Source organism: Rhinoraja longicauda, chromosome 5 (genome assembly GCF_053455715.1).
Source record: "Rhinoraja longicauda isolate Sanriku21f chromosome 5, sRhiLon1.1, whole genome shotgun sequence".
NCBI lineage: Eukaryota > Metazoa > Chordata > Chondrichthyes > Rajiformes > Arhynchobatidae > Rhinoraja > Rhinoraja longicauda.
The window spans coordinates 14648867-14668774 of record NC_135957.1 but is presented as its reverse complement, the minus strand read 5'-3'; the positions used below and the strand labels follow the sequence as shown (position 1 = coordinate 14668774).

General features: G+C 43.1%; 1 protein-coding gene across 1 annotated transcript in view; it reads right to left on the bottom strand.

The window, feature by feature from the left end:
• The window catches only part of LOC144593844 (dynein axonemal heavy chain 8-like), a 624642-nt gene that overhangs the window by 402564 nt on the left and 202170 nt on the right, over positions 1-19908 (bottom strand). Inside the window, exons 25-26 of the mRNA XM_078399962.1 lie at positions 9587-9680; positions 420-555 (exon numbers count right to left, since the gene is read on the bottom strand). Coding sequence (XP_078256088.1) covers positions 420-555; positions 9587-9680 — 230 coding nt within the window. The remainder of the gene's footprint in view (positions 1-419; positions 556-9586; positions 9681-19908) is intronic.

Sequence of the window (19908 nt, the reverse complement as noted above, 5' to 3'; positions counted from 1 at the left end):
TGAACATAAATTCATGAACATAAACTTGCATTCTTCACAACATTGCAAAAACATTATAAACTGGACTCAAGTTCAGCTTTTAGAACTTTGGAAAAAATAAAGTTAAGTCAGACAATGGAAAGTTATGCATATTATTTATTTACTATAAAAGCTATCAATATTATCAATGCAAACTTAATATGATTATTATTAATTCAGCTTTATAATTTGCGTATTAATTATGCTGGTTTACAAATCAGGAGAATAATGAATGAATGAAATATTAATACTTTGTTCTAGTCAACATTATACACAATGGGGTCTAAAATAATTACTACTCCCTATTTTTCTTGCTTTAAACATAATATTAAGAGGTGTGGTACCTGGAATAAAATAAAGTGTCAATACCCAAGGACTACTCATTTGCCAGCATGATTTACCTGTTCCATTCTGTGATTCAGAATTATCTTGAGTTTTTAACTGTCTCCACTGTACCACTTGACGGCTAACATCTAAAATTAACTGAACTATTCGGATGATAACATGCTGCATTTCGTCCAGATTTGGTTGCATAATCTATATTATAAAAATAAATATGCAATTATCAGAAAATAGTTTGGACAGTGCAAAAGTGCTCATTTTAATAGAGCATAGATCCAATGATTTATTTTCATAGAGACCAGCAGGCTATCTGGCCCACCACATTCATGTCGACCAATAAGCGTGCATCCACATTAATTCCATTTCCCAGCATTTGCCGAATCAATTCATATTGTAAGTCAGTGACTTGGCTCTACCTTTATGAATTTATATACTTTGCCAGATCTCAGCTGGAGTACTGTATGCAGTTCTATTCACCACACCATTGGAAAGATGTAACAGCACTGGAGAGAGTGTAGAGGAGATTTACCAGGACGTTGGGGGATGAAACACTTCATATATTGAGGAGAGACTGGAGAAGCTATGTTCATTTCCCCTGGCATGGAGTAGGTTAAGTGTTCATAAGTCATAGGAGCAGAATTAGGCCATTTGGCCCATTGAGTCAATTCTGCCATTCAATCATGGCTGATGTATCTTTCCCTCTCAGCCGCATTCTCCTGCCTTCTTCCCATAACCTTGGATACACTTACTAATCAAGAACATGCTAAACTTCGCTTTAAATTGACTTGGCCTTTCCACAGCCGTCCATGGCAATGAATTCCACAAATTCCCCATCCTCTGACTAAAGAAATTCCTCCTCATCTCCTTTCAAAAGGTACTAGACCAAGTGGACTCATTGGGCCCAAACGTCTCCTGCATTGGTGCAGTACTCTCTCCTCCCCACTTCCCCCCCCATTCTCCTCTACTCACCCTCCCCCCTCCTCCCATCCCTTCTCCCCCCTCCCTCCCTCCCCTCTCCCTCCTCCCCCCTCTCCCTCCCCCTCCCCTCTCTCCGTCTCTCCCTCTCCTCTCCCTCCTCCATCCCTCCCTCTCCCCTCCCTCCCTCCTCCCCCCAGGAGATAGATTTATACTTTAAAATGTGAATAACTTAAAAAAATGTAACACCAATTTCAATTAAACTTCTTCCATTAGCACCAAAGGGAAAACGGCGAGTAAGGTGGGCCTAAAATTGTCAGGCTGTCGTATACTGTTTTGGCTGTATCATATCATATCATATCATATCATATATATACAGCCGGAAACAGGCCTTTTCGGCCCTCCAAGTCCGTGCCGCCCAGTGATCCCCGTACATTAACACTATCCTACACCCACTAGGGACAATTTTTTTTACATTTACCCAGCCAATTAACCTACATACCTGTACGTCTTTGGAGTGTGGGAGGAAACCGAAGATCTCGGAGTAAACCCACGCAGGTCACGGGGAGAACGTACAAACTCCTTACAGTGCAGCACCCGTAGTCAGGATCGAACCTGAGTCTCCGGCGCTGCATTCGCTGTAAAGCAGCAACTCTACCGCTGCGCTACCGTGCCGCCCACGGTAGTTTTGGAATAAACAAACAAACGAGAGTTTTAGTATATAGATAGATGTCCTTTTATTCTGAGGCTGTGCCCTCTGGTCCAAGACTCACACTAGAGGAAACATCCACTCTACATCCAGTCTATCCAGGCCTTTCATTATTTGATCAGTTTCATTGAGTATCCCCCTCATCCTAAACTCCAACGAGTACAACCGTCAAACACTCAGCATACATTAACCTAATCATTCCCAGGATCATCTCGTAAATCTCGTCTGGACCTTCTCCAATGCCAATACATCGCTCCTCACATATGGGACCCAAAATGCTCACAATATTCCAAATGTGGTCTGACCAGTGGCTTATAAAGCCTCAGCATTAACATCCCTGTTTTTATATTCTTGTCCTCTTGAAGTAAATGCGAACATTGCATTTGCCTTCCTTGCTACTGATTCAACTTGCAAATTAATCTTTGGGAATCCTGCACCAGCACCCCCAGGTCCCTTTCCACCTCTGATTTCTAAATTTCTGAAGAATGGAAATGATTGGGGTACATAAAATAATGAGTATGGGTATGGTAGACTGCATGTTGTCTTTCCACTTATCACAGAGGAATAAATCTAAAGGATATATATTTTGTGTAAGGTGTAAGAGATGCAGTAGGGATCTTAGGTGTTTTTTTTGTCATTGAGAAAGTGACAAGAGTCTGGAATGCACTACCTGAGAGAGCAGAATCAATTGCAATTTAAAACTCCTTGGCATAGAAGGGTATGGGTGACCACCTGTTAGCACACATTAGGTGGGCTGAAAGGCCTACTTCCATGCTACTTGACTTAATGAGTTAGAAGCAACTACAACAGATGGTGAACCATCAGGATGTCCAGATGTTTAAATAACCAGAAGATTGGTGTCCTTTGCTTATGCCGTACCTTCTCTTTCAGAATTTACACTTATTCCTGTTGAATCGGCTACCGTTGCACGATCCTCCATTTTTTTGTAGTAATTGATTCTATAATGATGTCAGGAATAAAGGATGTTAAAATTGGACTAGGCTACCTCTATTTGGATGGGAAGTTAAATTCCAAATTAATTTTATTGTGCAACTGGAGCTGGCAGTCTCCACCTGGGACCACCTGGGCTCTGGTTCGCAGAGCCCGCGGACCGGACTCACCATCTGCGGAGCTGGCTGCCTTCGGAGGTTGTGGTGGCGCCGCGGGAGCAGCTGCGACTCGTCTCCGGAGGCTTCTTCGGCCGCAGGCCGCGGGCCGCGTGGACTATGGAAGCTCGCAGCCCCCTGGATGGGGGCCGACATCGGGAGCACCGGCAGCGGCAGCGTCTTCGCCCGCCCCGAATCGTGGGGCTTGGGTCGGCCTGCCGCGGACCTTTCACCGCCTGGAATAGGCCGCGGGATTTTCTCTGCCCGGCAGGGGCTTCAATGTCGGGAGCCACGACCGCCCCGACATGGCAACATCAATAGCCTGGCCGCGGGAGAAGACGGCAGGGGAAGAGAAAAGACATTCTGGCCTTCCATCACAGTGAGGGGACTGGAGGAGACTCACTGTGATGGATGTTTCTTTTTGTTTGGTGTTGGTTGATGATTGTGTGTGTTATTGCTTATTTTTATGTCTTATTGTTGGACTGTGGGTAATTTTTCATTTCACTGCGCATTTATGTGTATGTGACAAATAAATTGACTATACCACTACTACTATGTAAACCTCAGGTGCAAACTGCACTGAATGTTAAATACAACTAAACCTGACATCTAACAGCAGCATAGAGCAAGTAAATCTAATTGCAAACTTAAAATCTAATTGCAAACTTAAAATCTAATTGCACGCTTAAAAAATGAGCACGTGTTCAACATCATTTAAAAAAATCCCCTTGGAGAGCTTTTAAAGGGATTGAATCCTTACATGTTACTTACTAAACTACTTCTTCCAGTTATTGGCGAACACTCTTTTTTGGGACATTTTCCCACGTTTTTCAAAATATCAAGAGTCAAGACAAATCTGGCTAATGCTTATTGATTCTTTAGTAACCGAGAAAAGTTTGCGCACAAACCAGTTGCTTCCAGATGTGGGAGGCCTGCTAAGGATGCTGCTTAACATGATTGGGAGAATCTGCTCAGGCCATGTGAAGCTGGATAAGCTGCTAAATATAAATAAAATGGCTAAGTGTTGGAAGCAGGTGTATCCACTGACGTCTTTTAAGAAGATCTGTTGGAGAACTGCAGCAACTTGATAGAAAGCAATGGCGCCATATTGTGGCAACATTTTGCAAGCAGTAGAACAGGTCAAGATAGCCATTTTGAACTTCTCCACTTACAAGAAACAGCACAAATCAATGCTGTAACTGACAAGCTGCAAGTCCATTTAAATTAATTAGTACTATTACAATCCACTGATGGCAACTGAATTCCCGAAGGCTAGGGAATTCCCGGTGGCAGAGGATTTGTGTGTTCTGTTTCACAGAGATATGGCTCACCTCCACCTCCCCCAGACTCAGCCCTCCAGCTCGAAGGCTTCTCCATTTGTCATATGGACCAGACGGCAACATCGGGCAAGGAGAGAGGCAGCAACGTCTGCCTTGTGGTAAACTCTCATGGTGCTCTGATGTAGCGGTCCTGTCCAACTCCTGTTCTCCACACCTGGAGCATCTAGCAGTGAAGAGCCATCTCGTTTACCTCCCTAGGAATTTCAGTTCCATCATAATGACCATGAACTATGTTCCGCCCCATGCAGATGGTCTGCTAGCACTAGAGGAGCTGCACCCCATAGTCAACAAACACCAGACGACGTACCACAACACCTTTCCTATAATAGCAGAGACTTCAACAAGCCAGTTTGAAGTGACTTCCTAATTACCACCAGCACATGTCCTGCAGCACCAATGGATCAAAGATATTCATTGCTCCAATCCTCACTCTCGCTTTGTGAAAGCAGACCAACTCAGAGCTCTTTCTTCCTGTGTATAGGCAGAGATGGTCAGGGTAGTTAGAAGAATGACTCTACGACTGGTTGGAGTCGCTAGATTGGGCAATGTTCAAGGATTGAACATGGGAACATTGAACATGGGACCGCAGCTATTTACAATATACATCAATGACTTGGATGAAGGGATTAAAAGTACCATTAGCAAATTTGCAGATGATACAAAGCTGGGCGGCAGTGTGAACTGTAAGGAAGATGCTATGAGGTTGCAGGGTGACTTGGACAGGTTGTGTGAGTGGGCGGATGCGTGGCAGATGCAGTTTAATGTGGATAAGTGTGAGGTTATCCACTTTGGTGGTAAGAATAGGAAGGCAGATTATTATCTGAATGGTGTCAAGTTAGGAAAAGGGGACGTACAACGTGATCTGGGTGTCCTAGTGCATCAGTCACTGAAAGGAAGCATGCAGGTACAGCAGGCAGTGAAGAAAGCCAATGGAATGTTGGCCTTCATAACAAGTGGAGTTGAGTATAGGAGCAAAGAGGTCCTTCTGCAGTTGTACAGGGCCCTAGTGAGACCGCACCTGGAGTACTGTGTGCAGTTTTGGTCTCCAAATTTGAGGAAGGATATTCTTGCTATTGAGGGCGTGCAGCGTAGGTTTACTAGGTTAATTCCCGGAATGGCGGGACTGTCATATGTTGAAAGACTGGAGCGACTAGGCTTGTATACACTGGAATTTAGAAGGATGAGAGGGGATCTTATCGAAACGTATAAGATTATTAAGGGGTTGGACACATTAGAGGCAGGAAACATGTTCCCAATGTTGGAGGAGTCCAGAACCAGGGGCCACAGTTTAAGAATAAGGGGTAGGCCATTTAGAACAGAGATGAGGAAAAACTTTTTCAGTCAGAGAGTTGTGAATCTGTGGAATTCTCTGCCTCAGAGGGCAGTGGAGGCCAATTCTCTGAATACATTCAAGAGAGAGCTAGATAGAGCTCTTAAGGATAGCGGAGTCAGGGGGTATGGGGAGAAAGCAGGAACGGGGTACTGATTGAGAATGATCAGCCATGATCACATTGAATGGCGGTGCTGGCTCGAAGGGCCGAATGGCCTACTCCTGCACCTATTGTCTATTGATTCGGCAATGGATCTGAACAAATATGCCACGATTATTACCGACTTCATAAGGAAATGTATGAAGGAGAATTTTCCCAACAAAATGATCCGATTATTACCTAACCAGAAATCTTAGATGAACCATAGGGTAGCAATCTATTGAGGACCAGATCTCAACATTGATGTCTGGTGAAGCAGGGTCATACAGGATGTCCAGGTACGACCTCAAAAGGCCATCACAAAGGAAAATAAACACTTTCACTTTAAATTGGAGGACGATATGAACATTTGGCAGCTGTAGCAGGACTCGTATGCCATCACCTCCGATAAGGTGAAAGCAAGTGGCAGCTCAAGCAACAGCGAGACATCTTTCCCACATGAAATCAATGCGTTCTAAGCTCACTTCAAAAGGAAGAAAACAATGTGCCTTTTGGGCTCTGACAGTTCCCGATGGCATTGAAATCTCAGTCGAGGCTGACATCAGAAGACATTTCATGAGGTTGAACCCTCAGAATGCATCCGTCCCTGATGGTGTACCTGACCGTCTTCTTGAAACTTGCTCAGACCAATCGGTTAAAGCTTTTGCTAACATCCTAAACCTCTCATTACTGAGGTTCAAGGTTCCCACCTGCTTTAAAAGGGTATCAGTAATACCAGTGCCCAAGAAGAGGACACTGTGGGAAGCTATAGAGAAAATTGCAGGTGCCCTGGCTGAGATTTCTGAGTCATCATTAAATACGGGTGGGGTAGCGGAAGATTGTAAGTGGCTAATGTTGTGCCTCTATTTAAGAAGGGCTGCAAGGTAAATCCTGGTAAAAAATAGGCCAGTGAATCTAACATCTGTGCTCAGAAAGTTACTAGAGGAGTATTCTCAGGGATAGGATATACATGCATTTATAAGGACAAGGGGTGATTAGGGATAGTCAGCACGGTTTTGTACATGGGAGTTCGTGTCTCATGAATCTGATTTGAGATTTTTGACCAAAAAGGGTGATGAGGGCAGAGTTATAGATGTTGTATATATGGATTTCAGCAAGGCATTTGACAAGGTTCTACATGGTAGACTGTTCTGGAAGGTTAGATCGCATGGGATTCAAGGAGAGCTTGCCGACTGAATAGAAATTTGGTTCACGAAAGGAAGCAGAGGGTGATGATGGCAGATTATTTATCGGATTGGAGGCCTGTGACTAGTGGTGTGCCCCAGGGTTGCCAGTGCTGGCCCCATTGCTGTTTGTCATCCATGTCAATGAATTGGATAAGAACGTACAAGGTATGATTAATAAGCTTGCAGATGACACTAAAATGGGTGGCATTGTAGATAGCGAGGATGGTTAACAAAAATTGCAGCAGGATCTTGATCAATTGGGCAGGAGGGCTGAGGAATGGTTGATCGAGTTTAATGCACAGAAGTGCGAAGTGTTGCAGTTTGGAAAGCCTAAGCAGGGCAGGATCTACACAGTATATGACGGGGCTCAGGGATATGTTGTAGAGCAGAGAGATCTAGGAGTGCAAGTACATTGTTCCTTGAAAGTAGCATCACAGGTAGATTGGGTGGTCAGGAAGGCTTTTGGCATATTGGCCTTCATCATTCAGAGTGCTGAGCGTAGAAGTTGGGAGGTTATGTTACAGTTGTACAAGACATTGGTGGGGCCACATTTAGTATGGTGTTTAGGTTTGTTCACCATGTTATAGGAAAAAGAAGGTATGAGTCAGGTACAAGCAACTGGGATCAAGTGAATCCCTGGAGCAATATGAAAGATGCAGGAGCATACTGAGAAAGAAATCAGGATGGGCAAAAAGGGGGTATGAATAAGCTTGCACAGAGAAGATTAAGGAGGCTTCAGAATTTCTTTAAGTATATTAAGTGAAGAAAAAGAGTGAATAGGGAGAGAAAAGGCCCCCTCAAAGACAGAAGTGGTTGGTTTTGTGTAGAAACTCAGGAGATGGGAGAGGTCCTCAATGGGTATGTTTCTTGAAAGACATGAAGACTAAGGGATTTGGTAAAGTTAATGATGATGTTTTGGGGATAGTCCCCATTACAGGAGGTGCTTGACATCTTCACATGTTTGAAAGTAGATACATTTCTGGGGCATGATCAGGTCTATCCAAGAACATTGTGGGAAGAGAGAAGAAATTGCAGGAGCCCCAGCTGAGATATACGCATCAACATTAGCCATGGATAAGGTGCCGAATGACTGGAACGATGGCTACAGCTGCACCTTTATTTAGAAAAGGTTGCAGATGGAAACTGTAGATCAGTAAGCCTGACATCTGTGGTGGGAAGGTTACTGGAGGGAATTTTGAGTAGTAAGATATATATACAGAAATAGGATGGTTTGGATGGTCAGCACAGATTTAAGCGTGAAGGATCATGTCTCACAAATTTGACAGAGTGTTTTGAGAAAGTAACCAAGAAGGTTGATAAGGGTCTAGTCTATATAGACTTCAGAAAGGCTTTTGATAAGGTTCTGCATGGTAGATTACTCTGAAAGATTAGATCGCATGAGGGAGCTAGCTAAATTGAAGCAGAATTGGCTTCATGATAGGTAGCAGAGGGTACTGGTGCAAGGATGCCTTTCAGAATGGAGACCTGTGACCAATGGTGTGCCTCAGGGATTGGTGAATAGCCCATTGTTGTTTTACATCTATATCAGGAATCTGGTTAGTAAGCTTGCAGAAGACACTAAAATCAGTGATATCGTACACAGTTAAAAAGGTGTCTCAAGAATTGCACTGAGATCAGCTGGGTAGGTGGTTAATTTCCCAAGCCTTCATGTCTTTCTCCACGGTACAAAGAGAGGAGAAATACTCATTGAGGGCCTTGCCCATCTCCTGCAGCTCCAGACTGAGATGACCACTTTGGTTTCTGAGGGGCCCTACTCTCTCTCTCTAGTTACTCCTCTCCCCTTAATGTACATAAAACTTCTCTCAATTTTCCTTAATATTATCTGCCAAAGCTATCTCCTGTCCCTTTTTGCTTCTTAAGTATGCTCCTCAGTTCTCAAAACTCCTCCAGGAATACACTAGATCCAAGCTGCCTATACCTGTCCCATGCTTCCTTTTATTTCACGACCAGAGTCTCAATTTCTCTCGTCATCCAGGCTTACGTTTTCCCACCTGCCTTGCCCTTCGCTCTATAAGGAATGAACTGGACAGGTCCTATCTCGGGCCCAAGTAGTCAAAGGCACAGCCACCAATGAGCGAGAGAATAGAATTGTAAGAAGGCAGAAATTTTGGAGAACTCTGGGATTGGAGCAGGCTATAAAATTATGGAACATACAGTCATAGCACAGAAATGGCCCAAATTTGTTAAGATTTCAATTGAAAATTAGGTTAACAGACACAATATAGCTACATTTTAAGTCAGGTATGTTTTGCCTGAGAATCAAAAATATATATATCCCTGTCCACTTTTATGCTGCACTGAATACTGAATACTGTGGCCTACATCAGTTTGCCCATTTCTGGAAAGCAACTTGTTGACTCTAACCTTTTTGTTGTATAATGTATTTGCTGCCCAGATGACAAAACAGATCAAAATAAATTTAAATGTGATTGTCCTACAAAATCTTCAAGTGTTAGATTATATTGCAGCATTAACATACCACATTTGGAATTGCCAAATGCACTTCAGCTTTTAGAAACGGAGCAAAATCTTCAACAATGTTTGAGGACCCATATTCTCTTCTGTTTGATGCACTGAATCAAATAAAGCATATACATATAAAATAAACATTGAAAAAGAATGAGAGAATGTGACAAGAATCAACCTTCTTTAACAATATATAGTTTTCCTAAGACAATTTTCCAAATATTACATTGCCGGTAAAAAGACATAACCGCAGACTGCAATTGAATTGGCACTAACACCATGTCTGCTTTTGAGGAAGCAGATCAAACATGACAGGTAAGCAACAGGGTAAGATTTATTTATAAATATATTTGAAAAGAAAATTCAAACCATGCATTTTCTCGAAATACTATGAAAATATGAATGCATGAGATTTTAACATCTGCTTTTATAAATATAAGGTACTTGTCCTTTTGTTGTTTATTATTCATTTTACCTTTACAGTCATGCCATAAACTGTTCTGAAATTTCGTAACTTACATTATTAATGGGCTATGTGTATTAAACCACGGCCGGATTTATAATAAAAATATATTATTTAGATACATTCTAACCTATATATTTCACTTTTTAACAATGAGAGAGAATTTTGGTGTTATTTTTTGAAATAGCAGTTCTGTTTTGTTTGCAGATCTTGTCCATAACCTGTAAATTCTTCATCCTTAAGTATCTCAGAACCTCTATTACTTCAGGAATCAACTACTATTGCCGTTTCAGGAACATAAAACTTTATAGCCAAAAGGATTTCTCCGTCTCCACTCTAAATGTCCTGCAGACTATTTTAAATTTATGACCTATGGTTAATACCTTACTCACCAGTTGAACAGCCTCTCCCTGTCAGTCATTTAATGTCCCTAAATATTTGCCGTAGTCATCTCTTAACCTTAGAGACCATAAACACAGAAACCTGTAGAAGGAATAGACCACTTGACACTTTCAGCCTGTTTCACCATTCAGTGTGATAATTGCCTATCCTCTATATCAATTCCCAATCCTTCCTCCACATTTGAAGCCTTCCGAACATCAACATAGAACAGAACACAGGAACAGGCCCTTCAGCCATCAATGTCTGTGCCGTACATGATGCTATGTTAAACTAATGTCCTCTGCCTGCACCATCCCTTGCATATTTATGTGCTTGAGGGCTTGAGCTATAGGGAGAGGTTGAGCAGGCTAGGACTTTACTCTTAGGAGTGCAAGAGGATGAGAGGTGATCTTATAGAGGTGTATAAGGCCACGAGAAGAATAGATAGGTTAAATGCAGTCTTTTACCCAGTGTAGGGAAATCAAGAGGACATAGATTTAAGGGGGGGGGAGATTGAATAGATTTAAAAGATTTAAATTGAGGGGAACATTTTTTAGACATAGGGTAGTGGGTACATGGAACGAGCTGTCAGAAGGTAGTGGAGGGAGGTACTATCAGAATGTTTAAAATACATTTAGACAGCTATATTGGTAGGATAGGTTTACAAGGATATGGACCAAACACAGGCAGGTGGGACAAGTACAGGTGGGCATGCTGGTCGGCATGAGGAGGTTGGGCCTAAGGGTCTGTTTCCACGCTGTATGACTCTATCACACTATGACACTGATCTCACTGTCTTCTCTGTCCTTCTCCCTGGTAAGTACAGATACAAAGTACCCGTTTATTTCCTCACCCATAACATCCGACTCCAAGGATATGAGAATCTATGCTATTAGCTGATATAGTCAATTAGAGATATTATATTTTGTTGTAGTAGAGATGGTTTATTTTGTTGTTTTAGCTAATATAAAATGAATGCTTATTTTAGTGGAAAGCAGTAAGATGGATGCTTGTGGCAGAAATGTTATCCTTGGGAACAGAATGTGTTTGTCCCTTTACGAATGATAAGGAGTGTACAGAAGAGATGGGCTATTGTCCTCTCCCACTACTCTGTCTGACTGCGAGTGCTGTGTATTGAAACAGTAAAGCAAGGTCATGCAGCTACGAGATTGCTCGTCTATAGAGATAAGAAAGTTTCTTTCTTAGTAACAACTCCTTATTTGGGTGCGTGTGAAAGTAGGAAAAGTTTTGAATCCACTCTAGGTAAATTGATGCGTTTCTCTAAAAACATGTGACTTATATTAATGGTTTGGTTTCTGAGCATGTGACCTGTATCAATGATTTTGTCTTCTCTGTAACCATGGGAAATGTATTAGATGTGTAATTGGTCCTTGTATTAGATGTGTAATTGGTCCTTGATTTCTTTTTGTCACACCTCTCTTTTTCTGTATAAAAAAGTAAACAATCGTGGAGAAGTTGTTCTTCCCCTCCCCTGAGTCAAGGTCTCTTCAGACACTAGTGTTGTGTCTGGAGATCTTCTCGGGAAGAACCCCATGGTGGAATAAATCTGATGTGCTAATCCAGTATCACGTGTGATTATTCAGACTGAAGGTAAAGAATTTGATTTAACAGATACATTTCCTCCTTTATCCTTGATCAGTTCTACCCCATCCTTGGATACCCTTTTATGTATATTATGGCCTCTTAGGTATGAATATATATATATATATATATATATTTTAAATATTTTTTTTTGTGTTTATTTTGTTATTATATATATATATATATATATATATATATATATATATATATATATATAAAATGGCCCCTTTTGTACTTTCTAATTGCCATTTTCGTTCTTTCCTGCTTGCTTTATATTCCCCAAAAGGTCTTGTCTGATTTCATCTTTCTAAACCTTACATACACTTTTTTTCTCTGTGTAAATAGTTGGCACATTTTGTCAGTCTAATTTCTGGCGTACTGAAAACCAGACCAAGCATAATCTGAATGCAATCTTCACTTTGCATACTAGCCAACTTGCGGGAAACCTTTCTCCCCTTTGCTTATCAAGTTAAATGCTAACCAGTTAATGGAGGGCTTTGCTGGAGATCATCCAACAGTTTGGCCAACGCCAACAGCTGTCATGTGCTGAGAATATTCAGAAACATCTGAAATGGAATGAAGTGTTTACATGATAATGAGTGGGAACACATTATCCAGAGAGTAATAGGTCAGGTTTCAGTCCTGAAAGTGCGGACGTTGTTCAGGTTTCAGTCCTGAAAGCGTGGGTTACAGTCGCTGTAAGATTGGGTCTGATTGTGTGTATGAAAGTGTTGTGAGGTGTGTGAGCTTGTGTGAAGTGTTGTGGGGGGTATTAAGATTTGTGACGTTTGGAATGCGACTGTGTAATTTGTGTCATTTGCAACGCACTGTATAGAATTATCAGTCAGCAAGATGGGTAATCGTTTGGATACTACAACTGAATCAAACAGTGCTTTGCAAATCTTATGTGAACGGTATCCTGACAAATCGGAGCAATTCAGACAATTGTCGGGGGAGTTAAACAAGAAATTAGGGGATGACTTTTGGCCATTAGAAGGAATAAAGGCTCTGGATGATGTTAAGAAGGTTCAGGAGATAATTTGGAAGAGTAATAGGGGTACTCTGGCAAAGGAACTTATTGCCCTGTGGAAACAGTATTGTCAAGAATTAAGGGAAGCTTTAGTGTTGGCAAGTTGGCAGGATAATGCTTTGAAATTGGGAATAGGAATTACTGAAGGGGGAGTGGCTAAATCAGCCGGAGTGTTAAAGAAGGAATGTGCTCATGAGAAACGTTTGAGACAGAAGTCTGGTAAGACCCTGATGGGGTCTGGGGATATGGATGTAAGGGATTACGTAGTCCAATGGCTGGCTTTCCCCGAATTAAGGGAGACTGTTTGTTTCCTGATTTGGATGAATGGAATCACAGAATTGCCTGAAGTCCCTAAATCCCCCATATGTTGTCAGGATGGCAAACTGGAGTCAGCAGCTTTGAGCATTCTGCTCAGCCAGCTGAACTAGTTGTCCTAATACAACAGAGCAGATTTCCGTTATGAAATGATCTGCCCACACAACAGGTCAAACACCGGTGGATGTAAGGTCCGTTTAGGAAGCTAGAGAGGCGTCCCGGGGACAGCGGGTGGTTGTGCCTAAAATGATGGGCCAGACTTAAAGCTCAAATAAAAGCAAGTCTCCCTTGGAAAGGAATTCCAACCATCCAAGACGTCATTAAATCACAGGAGGACGCTCCTGACCGGGATAAGGTACTGTGGAAACAGCTCAGGTGTACAGTTGATTGTGAATCTAAACTGTGGATCATCCCTGCTGGACAGGCTTGTATGTCAGATGATTTAGCAATGTGGGTTATTGAATATATACACTTTGCAACTCATTGTGGTGCTAAAGCAACCAGTGATATGCTCCTAGCCACATGCTGGCATTCACAGTTACAATCTCTGGCTCAAGGTATTAGCCATCGTTGCCTGATTTGTCAGCAACATAAGCCTGGAAAGGGTGTACCTTGTGAGATGGGTAAAACACCATTGTCCGTGGGTCCCTTTGAGACCCTCCAGATGGACTACAGTGAGCTGGAGAGATGTCAGTGTTATAAATATGTATTAGTTATTGTAGATGAGTTTAGTAAATGGATTGAGGCTCACCTGACAAGGGATAACAAAGCCTCTACTGTCGTGAAGTGTTAATGAGATTATTCCCAGGTATGGAATTCCAAGCCGATTAAGTTCAGACAATGGCTCTTATTTCATGGGTCAAATAAACAAGGAATTCTGTACCCAGATGGGCATCCAGTAATAGTTGTATTGTGCCTACAGACCTCAGACTGCCGGACTAGTTGAAAGGGTTAATCAGACCTTAAAAGTAAATTGGCCAACTACAGGGTGAAATGGGAATTACATGGGTCAAATTACTTCACGTAGCCCTGTTCCAGATACGTATCACTCCGGCTGGGGAAGCACGGCTGAATCCTGCTGAAATTATATCCAACAACTGAGTAAGTGGCTGTGGTCTGACCGGGACCTTGAAGGGAGTAAAAGTGCACTATCAGATCCTTTGTGTCTGGACTCCTGAAAAAGGTTCCTGGGAACACAGTGGTCACATAGAAGCCAATAAGCCAGTAAGAAAGTTTTATGAATTGGAGACTTTAAATTGAGTAACCCGTCCCAGGGAGGATGGGGTCTGTAGAAATACTTTATAAATTGGTCAGTGTGTTAACCGAGTTTCCCTCCTGGAGGGGAAGGGGGGATATGTGTTACTTAGACCCTGGAAAACGTACATATTACACACAGTTATCAGCTTGTAACCAAGAGATTAGGAGACGAAGGATGGTCAGCGTGGGGGAAGCATGGAATGTATAAGCCGAAGGCAAAGCAAGTTTATTTATATGGCACATTCCAGCAACAAGGCAATTTAAAGTGTTTTACATAAAACATTAAAGAGCAGGAAGCTGAAATAGAATAAGGCAGGTATAAAATACCAGAATAAAGGTTACAGTGCAATGTTAGAATGAATAATTATTTGATTTAATAAGAGGCAGCGTCAAACAGAAGTCTTCAGCCTCGATTTAAAGGAACTGAGTGTTGCAGCGAACCTGCAGTTTTCTGGGAGTTTGTTTCATATATGTGGTGCATAAAAAATTAAACGCAGCTTCTCCAGGTTTATTTCTGACTCTGGGACAGAGAGCAGATCTGTCCCAGAAGGCCTCGGAGGTCTGGATGGTTTATAGTGTAGCAGAAGATCAGAAATGTATTTTGGCCCTAAACCATTCAGTGCTTTATGAATCAACAGTAGTATTTTGAGATTAATTCTTTGATAGATTGGATGCGAGTGTGAGACCTCAGAACTCGAATGATGTGATTCACTTTCTTGGCCTTAATGAAACTTGAGTGGCTGCTTCTGAAACCGCTGCAGCTACCCTGCTGAGCCATAAGTCCTTTAACCCTTGAGATATTCTTAAGGTGATAGTAGACTGACTGAAGTCAGTAAGCAGGAGGAGGAGGAGGAGGAGGAGGAGGGAGAGAGAGAGAGAGAGAGAGAGAGAGAGAGAGAGAGAGAGAGAGAGAGAGAGAGAGAGAGAGAGAGAGAGAGAGAGAGAGAGAGAGAGAGAGAGAGAGAGAGAGCGAGGAGGGGAGAGAGAGAGAGAGAGAGAGAGGAGAGAGGGAGAGAGGGAGAGAGGGAGAGAGGGAGAGGGAGGAGGGAGGGAGGGAGGAGAGGGAGGGAGGGAGGGAGAGAGAGAGAGAGGAGAGAGAGCGAGAGAGAGAGAGAGAGAGAGAGAGAGAGAGAGAGAGAGAGAGAGAGAGGAGAGAGAGAGAGAGAGAGAGAGAGAGAGAGAGAGAGAGAGAGAGAGAGAGAGAGAGAGAGAAGAGAGAGAGAGAGAGAGAGATATATATATATATATATGTGGGATTCTTGAGGGATGCGTATATGTTAATCACCCAGCAACATCACATGCTTGATGTCGTTTTGTGATAACAGGACCTGTCAGGTCAAAGACGGCCAAGGGAAATGTAAATGTCACCACTATACCTGTGTTCCTCTTGCTTTGGGAATCCAACTAGTCGGTGGAGTATGCAATAGAACGAATGTGGTGGTAGGAAACTATACGTTCCCTTTTACCCAGATGATGAAAGAAAGAGGTGTGGGAGGAGTTTCAGCATATTGGATGGATAATCTAAGTTGTAGAGTGATAGAGTTACATACGAAGGAAGGCATATTGAAAGGTTGGGATGTATTATTGGCAGAGGTCCAATGGCATGATGATCAGGAGGAAAAATGCAGTTGGCCAACAGGATTGTAAACAATTGGTAATGCAAAAATGGAAACCTAAGCGAAATAACCCCGAGGACTACTTGTCTGGCATGGCGACCCTGTTTATAGAAGAGGAGGATGAGGAGTAAATTGGTAAAGTCGGGAATGGTGTAGAACACCTCCCCCATATGCCCCTAGCCACCTGTCCCCAAGAGCAGGAACTGCCCCACTAAGATCCCATCGGGGAGGGGCATCGGCACCCCCACAGGAAAGGGCATCCCCAGAGGAAGATGATACCGATAGCGACCGGGAAACTGAAAAGGAGGACGAAAGGAGGGGAAGGGCTGAGGCAGAAGAGGAAGGAGCAGCAGTAATTGAATTCATCAGTGAGAGAGTGCAACGAAGAGCAAAGGAAACACGAGGCTGAGAACCAGCAGGAAACTAAAAAGACTAAAAAGATAATGCTATTGAGAGCAATGCCAAATCCATTAGCAGGACAGAATGGGGCACAGGCAGTGATGCATGTATACACCCCATGGAAGTTGCAGGAAATGATGAAAATTTCTAGGAATGCCCCACACTGTGTTTGGATTTGTGAATTGTATAAGATCAACATTAACCATGTACGAAACAGTCGCAAGAGATGTGTTCACCCTAACGTCCGCTATCCTGAATCCAACCGAGGGGGTACGATGGAGAACCCTTTGGGAACCATACCAGCCCGACCACCCCTAGACGGATGAGGGTTTTTTCTGGGCTTGGTGAATTTCTGCCGGAGTGGATCCCCAACGTGGCAGTGTACACTAAATTACTGTCACCCTTGCCTCCGCCAAGGCAACGCAGCAATTCACTCTCTCACCCCAACAAGAAGAAGCATGCCGCAATCTAAAACAGTGCTAGTCACTGCACCAGACATTGGACGTCCTTTATAAGATTGCCCATTTTCAGCTTTATGTGATCAATCTATTGCAAGCCCCAGCCCTCCCAACACAACTGGCCATTATCAAGTGCAATGCCCATCCGGGTGGCCGCGACTAAAATTGCCAGGGAAATGCCCTTTGCTGACATCACTGCCCGCACCGTAGCTTGCGAATCCTGCACTATGGTCCCCACAGAACCAAAGATTCTAATGGGCAGAACGGCCTTGCCAGACATGGGTGATGTAGGGTTAATGCAGGGGGATGCCTCTGCTGGGCAACGTGATCTTGGAAATGAGAGGATTGTGCCATTGACTCCTTGACTGGGCTCTGGCTTACCCCTCTTGGGCAAATTTGTGTACCTGATGTTTTTCTGCCCGTTCCTTTCAACTATGTACACTTCCTTACGCATGCTAGTAAGGAGGGTATGGTCAGGATGGCAAAGGAAACCTGGTGGCATCCGGAAATTCACCAGGAGGCGTTAAAACAAGCCTCGGATTTTGAAATTTGCAGATGAAATAATCCCGGAAAGACAAAGGGAATGTCACTCATATTGGACTGACCATCAGTCACTGAAAGAAAGTATGCAGGTACAGCAGGTAGTGAAGAAAGCCAATGGAATGTTGGCCATCATAACAAGAGGAGTTGAGTATAGGAGCAAAGAGGTCCTTCTGCAGTTGGAGAACTGCACCTGGAGTGAGACCACACCTGGAGTATTGTGTGCAGTTTTGGTCTCCAAATTTGAGGAAGGATATTCTTGCTATTGAGGGCATGCAGCGTAGGTTTACGAGGTTAATTCCCGGAATGGCGGGACTGTCGTATGTTGAAAGACTGGAGCGACTGTGCTTGTATACGCTGGAATTTAGAAGGATGAGAGGGGATCTTATCGAAACATAGGATTATTAAGGGATTGAACACGTTAGAGGCAGGAACGGGGTACTGATTTTGAATGATCAGCCATGATCACATTGAATGGCGGTGCTGGCTCGAAGGGCGAGTGGCCTACTCCTGCACCTATTGTCTATTGACCCTTTGAGTGTATATAAGTAGATCTTATAGAGTTGTCAGGGGCACATTATGATTAAGTGTGTGGAAGTTATTCTGACCCACACGCCCTCAGCGATGAATTAATTATTTATGCACAGCAATTAACCCCTGCTTTACCAGTCCTACATTCCCAGGTACAAGAGGCACCGAAGCCACTACCAGTTACATAAGGGGACCAGTCCATAATAGCAGGAGACTACGTGCTGAAATCTCTCCTCGGAGTACACGAGGTTAACGTATAATGAAAATGCCCCTGGTGATCATCTGTCTTAAAGCCATGCAGATTCCAGGTATGATGGAGGAAAGAAGTGCAGGCCGAACCAACCTAACCACGATCACCACCTGTGCCAAGGAGATGTACTCTAATGCGATGATGATAACCCGGAGGGATTTGGAAAATGGAACGTCAGCCGACTGAAGGCCTGTATTGGACTTTTGAGGCATCTTCACTTTTCGTGACTGTTGAAGGACTGTCATCATAAAATGTTACCTTGTTATTGGACTAAATGTAAAATTTGAAGTGCGGTAGGTTGGATTCTCACAGAACTATGTCTGGTCTCTCCACTAAAGAGATGTAAACGTGATCTCAAGTTTCTCGGAGAAGTCCCAAGAGGTAACTTATTTCTCCGAGCTCACTCAGCTATGTACTCCCCACAGTCAGTTGTTTGCTACCCACCCATGACCTCAGTACAGGCATTATTCAGCATGACCAGAAAGGGACCCCCTAAAGTACCTTATATGTGATCATTGGAGGGAGAAAGCAAAAATAAAGGCGTCTAAACCCACCTTATTTATGAACCCTTTACTGCCCCGCCTGCTATTGGTCTTCCGTTACCAAATGATAATTCACATTCACAGGACGTATGTTTGGTCGCGGATATCGCCAAACCGTGCAAATTCACACCCAACGATGACCTCAGGTCATATGATAATAGTTTCCACCAGGAAAAGGAGGGATGCGTATATGTTAATAACCCAGCAACATCACATGCTTGATGTCGTTTTGTGATAACAGGACCTGTCAGGTCAAAGACGGCCAAGGGAAATGTAAATGTCACCACTATACCTGTGTTCCTCTTGCTTTGGGAATCCAACTAGTCTGTGGAGTATGCAATAGAACGCATGTGGTGGTAGAAAATTATACGTTCCCTTTTACCCAGATGATGAAAGAAAGAGGTGGCAGAGATGCATAATGGTTCTCTGAGCAGTTTAGGATCTTGATAGAGGGAGGTGAGTTATACATGTATTCGATATGTCATGGCACTTTGTTTTTAACGTATTCAAACCTTTTCTTTTTCTTTAATGGTACAGCCACTAATGTCCTGAATCCACCATTACCGAGGTGGCAATAGGAACCCTGATTCCTATGACAATAACCTGTCCCTCCCAGTGGGTGTCTCGTCAAAGGTTGATGACTAAAGCTGTTTCAGAAGAATTTTGTTCAAAGTGGAAAGATCCCACATCTCTAGGAACACATGGGAGCTCTGTGGGATAGGGATGGGCGAGCTTCTTTAGTCTAGGCTTCACTGGAGGTTATTTGGCTGCCAATAATTGCAATTACCTCATTTGTGATCTCACTATCTTGGGTAATGCAACCACGGGGGCCCTCAACATGATTACCCAGGGACTTACTGAACTTAGGCTCTTTACTATGCAGAACAGATATGCCCTAGATTATTTGTTGGCTCTGGAAGGAGGTGTCTGTGCTATAGTAAAAGGTAGTTG